General features: G+C 38.3%; 1 protein-coding gene across 5 annotated transcripts in view; it reads left to right on the forward strand.

Moving 5' to 3' along the window:
* LOC138855226 (UDP-glycosyltransferase UGT5-like) overlaps nucleotides 1–7,060 on the forward strand; it is a 35,897-nt gene extending 28,837 nt beyond the window's left edge. For all 5 annotated transcript variants that reach the window (XM_070103511.1, XM_070103510.1, XM_070103508.1 and 2 more), the window contains 2 exons: nucleotides 5,365–5,584; nucleotides 6,008–7,060. In XM_070103511.1, the coding sequence (XP_069959612.1) occupies nucleotides 5,365–5,584; nucleotides 6,008–6,293 (506 nt within the window). In that variant the 3' untranslated portion in view covers nucleotides 6,294–7,060. The remainder of the gene's footprint in view (nucleotides 1–5,364; nucleotides 5,585–6,007) is intronic.
* The last annotated feature ends 362 nt before the right edge of the window (nucleotides 7,061–7,422 follow it).

The following is a 7,422-nucleotide window of genomic DNA, read 5'->3' on the forward strand; positions in this document are numbered from 1 at the left end:
ACCTTAGTGAAAAATGTTAGTAAATTCGTAAGGCAGGAACGCCCCTTTGTAAAACCGTGTTAAGATTCATTAATCAATCTGTGCCTGTCAAGATGGCTACGAATTGCTTCAGCAATTATTGATTCCATAAATTTTCCCACTATGGAGGTAAGGCTTATTGGTCTATAGTTCGAAGCCAAGGACCTGTCACCTGCCTTGTAAATAGGTATTACATTTGCCATTTTCCACTTATCAGGCACTTTGCCAGTTTGTAGTGAAATGTTAAAAAGATTAGCCAAAGGTATACTAGGTTCCTCTTTACATTCCTTTAACACCCTTGCAAACAGTTCATCAGGACCTGGGAATTTGTTAGGTTTTAGTTTCTCTATTTGTCTGAGGACCATGTCACTAGTTACCGCAATTGTACATAGTTTATCATCCTGTTCTACGTAATCTATTATTTCAGGAATATCGCTAGTATTTTCCTGGGTGAAAACTGAGAAGAAGAAGGTATTGAGAGTTTCACACATATCCTTATCACTGTCAGTGATCTGATCAGAGTTACTCTTAAGTGGGCCAATCTTGTCCCTAATCTTACTTTTGTATACCTGAAAGATCCCTTTTGGGTTAGTCTTTGAATCCCTTGCGACCTTAGCCTCATAATCTCTTTTTTGCTTTTCTTATTCCTTTCTTTATTTCTCTTTTTAATTGAATATATTGATTTCTTAATTGACCATCCCCTCTTTTTATATGCCTATACATGCCTCTCTTTTGACCAATGAGATGTTTTAATCTATTGTTCATCCAAATGGGATCATTTTTGTTAGATCTAATTTCCCTACTTGGAACAAAAGTTGTCTAGGCAGCTAGAACTATGCCCTGAAAAACGTCATATTGGCAACCAAGATCACCTACCTGACCCATAGTCAGGACATCCGAATTTAGCCCACCCAGGTAATTTTTCAGTCCCATGAAGTCGGCCAAGTGAAAATCTGGAACAAAGATTTGATTGCAGTTATCTGGGTAATTTCATGATATATTGAAGCTAAGTTATTTGTGATCACTTTCCCCAAGCTTATCATTAACCTCAAGATTATTAATTAGTGACTCTTTGTTGGCAAGAACCAAGTCAAGCAGATTGTTTCCTCTAGTTGGTTCTGTCGCAACCTGTTCTAAAAAGCAATCCTGAACCGTATCAAAAAAGTCAATAGACTTAAGATTTCCTGTCATATTGTTCCAATCAATTTGTCTAAAGTTAAAATCTCCCGTTATCACAACATTTTCATATCTAGATCCCTTATGAATTTCGTCCCATAACAGCTTACTGCACTCCCTATCAAGGTTTGGGGACCTATAAATCACACCCAAAATTAATCTGTCACGACCCTTGAGAAACTGTAGCCAAACAGATTCTGTGTTCAATGTTTCTAATCTTATATCATGTCTAAGACAATTTAAATTTTCTCTGACATACATCGCCACTCCACCACTCTTCCTGTTGACCCTATCAGTGTGGAATAGTTTATAACCCTGTATGTTGCATTCAGAAGGCATTTCTCTATCTTTCAGGTTGAACCAGGTCTCTGTTATACCAATAATATCTATATTACCTACACTTGCAAGTAATCTTAGCTCATCTATCTTATTTCTTAGACTCCTACTATTTGTATAGTAAACATTAAGGGAGCTAGTCACTCGTTGCCCTCTGATATCTCTCTTTGTTTGATGATCAATTGATTTGCCATTACTAGCAACTCTGTTTTGAATATTGTCTTTTAAACATATCCCTGAGGTGTCCCAGTAACAACTGCTGTTTTAAAACCCAAATACTGCAGCCTGATTGTTTCCCACAAACACCCATACCTCTATAATCTATCAGTTTAAATTCCTAGACAAGTCATCAATTACCCTCTCAATTGAATTGGCTAATGGAACCACTCCATCCCCAGAGAGATGAACCCCATCCCTTGCATACATATCACGTTTGCCAAAGAATAGGTCCCAGTTATCAATGAATGGGATTGCAAGTTACTTGCAATACCTGTCTAGCCAGCAATTTATACCAATTGCCCTAGACATCCATTCATTGCCCACTCCCTTTCTAGGCAAGATGCTACATATGACTGGGATCCCTCCCTTAGACCTAACTACTTCTATGGCTGACCTGTACTTATCCAGCAGCTCCTGTCTCCCACCTTTCCCAATGTCATTACCCCCAACACTAAGATAATGGGCTTGTTCCCATTATCTGACATATTATTATCCAACCTGCTGACTATGTCACCAACACCAGCTCCTGGGAAACACACTCTTTGTCTGACCTTTCTGTCTCTGTTACAAAAAGCACGGTCCATATATCTTACCTGAGAATCTCCTACTATTAAAATATTCTTACCTTGATTAGCAGGGGAATCAGTGGTACCTTCAACCTTACTAACCATTGAAGTGCACTCGTCCTGGAGAACAGAGAATCGATTTCCTACCTTCACATCTTCTCTGTTAACCCTCCTTATCTTCCATCCTCCTGAACTGTGAACCACTTGCCACTTAAAGCGGCTGCCATTATTGCTGCTGGTGACCATTTCCTCCTTACCAGCTAAATCCTTCTCACACTCACAAACTCATGTAGGTGAAGCTTCAGCCTCCTATTTTCCTTTTGAAGAAGTAGAACCTCCTTCTACAACACTTTAACCTGAGATTCTGAAACACTACAACAAGCCATGGTGCTTAGTAACACCCCATGCTAACTCCCAGAGCTTAGGACAGGTATGACCGCAGGTGACCACTGACCTCAGCGTACTTACATTACTACTAACCAGAACTCCTAACTCTTTCTCATAATCAGAGTAATTAAGATATACGTTATTTAGTTTATAAGTGTCAGATGGAACTTTGCACTTGTCAGTATTAAACTCCATCTGCCACTTCTCCGACCATTGCATCAATCTATTCAGATCTTGCTGTAGCACTCTAGTGTCCTCGTCAGAATTAATTCGACGATCTATTTTGGTGTCGTCGGCAAACTTGCTTATGTAGCTATTTATTCTCAATGTCGTTTCTATAAATTGTGAACAACAAATGGGTCAACCCTGACCCCTGTGGAGCACCGCATGTGACATGTACCCACTTTGGAATTTCCCCACTTACGCAAACTCACTGTTGTATACCTCTCAGCCACGACTCTAAGAAAAAAAAATTCTCCTGTTCCGTGTGCCTTTACTTTCCTCAACAACCTTCGACGTGGAATGCTATCAAAAGCCTTACTGAAATCCATATAAGCAATACCATATTCATTACCATGATCTACCTCCTCAAATGCTTAGTGAAAAAAAAGTTAGTAAATTCGTAAGGCAGGAAAGCCCCTTTGTAAAACTGTGCTGAGATTCCTTAATCAATTTATGTTTTTCAAGGCAGCCTCGAATAGCCTCGGTAAATACTGACTCTGAGGTTAGGCTTATTGCTCTATAATTCGAAGCCAAGTACTAAACTTCGTACCACAGTTTGCGTGCGGCCAGTAGTAACAACCTGTATGATCAGACCCTCATGCACCACGAGGCCTGTTCTCAGACCGGGCCTTGGGTGTGTTGACCCCCAGTTATACTCTTCGTCACTGTGGTTTTCTGCTTTCCCTACTTTGCATGTTTTTAGGTACTAACATTATTTCTCATTCTCCTATTGTTTCCTCCTGTTGATATCCCTGAAGGGGGACTTATAAGCGGTTTCCTAATTTTTTTCCTCCAGCCTTTCTATTTCCATTCATAATTCTAGAACTCCTCTTCCTATTGGATTCAAATTTTGAAAATCTGTGAAAGGTAACGTGGACCAGATTTTAGGAACAATTGGCATGTGCAGGTGCACAGAGTTGCTGCCACATTCCCATCATCTAGGAATGGTTCACAGACCTTCCTAAACTTTCAGCAGAGTACCTTGAAATATTTATTTAAAAAAGTTTTATCCTAATTTAAGGAAGGCAAAGAAGAAAATTCAAGTTAGGAAGGTTCAGTTTGACGATGTAGGTGTCAAATTCAGCAAAAGTTTGCTTCCCATTCAATCATGATCAAAATATATGTGTTGACCTAATGTGAATGTTTTCAGTATTTAAAATGGCTGATGTATCTTACTGCCAGGACAGTTCTCATTCACTTTATTATGCAAGCAAATTTGTCAATGCAAGAAATATATTTTAAAATTCCGAATTATTGGAATCTTAATCAAACTGAATTCTTTACAAACTTAAAAATCAATATTTTTCTTAGTCTTCCAAAGAATTCCAAAACTAATACAACTGCAAAACAATAAGTATTTAACACTAGTGTCTTAATAGTTTTTAAAATACCTAAGTTGAATGAACCTTTATATACTACACAGCATTATGACACAGCCATCCATCTGTTAGCTGCAGTTTCCTCATATCAATATCTAAAGTTTAGGTTCTAATCTTTAGGACTAACTTTTTCCACTTGTTACTGGTTTCAATCCCTGGTTATCAATTACCAGGTGAAGGTTCTAAGAACAGTTGATATATGCAGGTGATCTCTGCTCAGTTTTGTGTAGCCAATTCTCAAAACTGATTTCCATGCGAGAGCTTTAAAGATCCTTATTTATTCGGCATCGCAATTCCAGTTATTACCTAGAGATTCAAGATTCACTTATTACACTTATGATGTCCTATTCAATACCTTCTCAAATTCGTTTACCAATCCTCGTAACTTCTCTACAAAAAGCACCTTTGACAACTCTCTCTTTGTATATAATTCTGTATATTTTAATCATTGACCTGTCCCCAACACCATAGCATTCACTACTATTACATCTACAGATATATTAAATAACGATGATGACATCCCATAACTCTCTTAGAGGCTTTCTTTTAATGGAAAATAATCTACCTTTCTCCTGCACTCCCTAACCTGTGTCTCACTATGTACCTCTGTAATCTTTTGACTACCGTCCACAGGATGGATATGGGGTGCATAATAAAGATATTTAACAAACTCACTATCCTCATTAAAACTTTTAACTGCTCTAAGTAACCTACCAGCTATTCCATATACTTGCAACATTTGCTACATCGATCCCTCTATCCACTCTATTATATGTCATTTCTAAATCCATGAACTCAGCTGAAACTTTCTTACCTTTATGTAAACATTGTTCAATAATATGCTGTTCCACAGCTCACAACAACATGAAGGTGGTGATCATTATTTCTGTACCATTGTTCCACAGCTCACAACAACATGAAGGTGGTGATCATTATTTCTGTACCATTGTTCCACAGCTCACAACAACATGAAGGTGGTGATCATTATTTCTGTACCATTGTTCCACAGCTCACAACAACATGAAGGTGGTGATCATTATTTCTGTACCATTGTTCCACAGCTCACAATAACGTGAAGGTGTTCATTACACACTGTGGTCTCCTCGGCACGCAGGAATCTATATACCATGCCACGCCACTCCTCGGTTTGCCGATATTTGCTGACCAAAACAGAAACAGCATGTTTATTAGGAACTCTGGAGTGGGAGACTTTCTGCTGTGGGAGGAACTCACAGAGGACGTGATTGTCAACGCTATTAATGACATTATTAACAACCCAAAGTTAGTTATTGATTGATCGTTTATGTTGAAAATACCAGACTTAATTAGATTTGCTACATTAATTCCTAAATATTAAGCCTATGGAAACATAAACACATATGCAGTTTAATGTGATCCTTTATTGACAACGTTTCTCCCACACAGTGGGCTTTTTCAAGTCACAAACAGATCTGTTTGTGACTTGAAAAAGCCCACTGTGTGGGCGAAACGTTGTCAATAAAGGATCACATTAAACTGCATATGTGTTTATGTTTCCATAGTGTCGGTATTTTATACCATTTATTTTCAAATATTAAGCCTGTTTGGAATTTCCTTCTGTAAAAATATTCACCCTAATACTTAATGAGATTTTTTCATGCCTCATTAGGTTCTGCATGCATGAAAAAAAATTCTAAAATTTAATTTATTTTCTCTGTTTACCAGGTATAAAGACAACATTCTGAGGAAGTCGAAGTTGATGCGGGATCAGCCTGTATCGCCCACGGAACTGGCAGTGTTCTGGACGGAGTACGTCATCCGTCACAAAGGTGCGCCTCAGCTGAGGTCACCAGCGGCACAGCTCTCCTGGGTGGAGTTCCTCATGCTGGACGTGATCTTCCTCCTCCACCTGACTGTCTTCTTCCTCTACTTCATAACACGTCGCATCCTCAGAGTTATCTATGCTAAAATATTCAGCGCCAACGACAGTATTAAAAAGAAGAGGGAATAAGAATCATTTGTCACAATTCAACTAAGATTTGAACCTTTATTAATCACTGCATTTTCCATGTGATTCACAAAATCTCAAACCAATTAATATTATAATTGAAAAATTACTAGGCAATTCTGTTGTTCACAACTAAACTGAAAATAATGCAGTCATTATGATTTTGAAAATATAAAGAAAAAATAATTTAATCATGCGAGAAATCAATAATTATTTCTACAGTTTTAAATAAAGGTGAACTTTTGCCTTATGTAAACTGTTACGAAAATTTTTAGCACATCTGTTTGAAATGACCAAATTCGTTGATGATATTATTATTATTATTAAAGATTAGCCGGTATTCTCCCGGCCCGGGCCTTTTCCAAGTGGTGGCCCGGCCTTGGCTCCCTCTTTAGGGAGTGTCTGAGACCTAAGTCTCCCATGGGAGGAGGCACAAGTACCTCCTCATCTTTGGGACCAACTGTCCCCAGGCCTAGCCACAAGCTAGGCCTCTCTGGTCTGCCATTCCCGCCCCAAGGGGGCAAATGAAAATGACAGTCTTATGAGCTACAAGCTCTGGCTCAGGCACCTACCCTACCCTAGAAGGGTTAGGCATGGTGTCGATCTGATGATAACACCTCTGTACATGATATAATAAAAAATTAGTGCAATAATTCAATTTCTGGACGATTATATTATTTTTTATAATGATATTCATAAAAAAGTAACTTGGAAAATGTCAGTTATGTAAAACTAATTAATATGGAAAAAATATAAACGACAAAAAGTAATATTATTAATTTGTAAAAATAATATTAAAATAAGCAATGGATTTTTTACAACAGCAGTTGTCTCCCACCTTGGTAGGGAGACCCAAGAAAATAACATACCCCTTCATGTTGTCATAGTCGTGGCAGTAAGAGAATGTGAGCAAACTCGACAGTAAGAAACAAATGATTGCTAAAGTTATGAATGAAAAGAAGTTGGATATCCTGGCCTTAAGTGAAACAAAGCTGAAGGGGGTAGGGGAGTTTCAGTGGGGACTGGGGAGGAATAAATGGATTAAGTCAGGAGTACCTGAGGGAGTTAGAGCTAAGGAAGGGGTAGCAATAATATTGAAGGACCAGTTATGGGGGAAGAAGAGGGGATCTAA

The sequence above is a fragment of the Cherax quadricarinatus genome, chromosome 85 (genome assembly GCF_038502225.1).
Source record: "Cherax quadricarinatus isolate ZL_2023a chromosome 85, ASM3850222v1, whole genome shotgun sequence".
NCBI lineage: Eukaryota > Metazoa > Arthropoda > Malacostraca > Decapoda > Parastacidae > Cherax > Cherax quadricarinatus.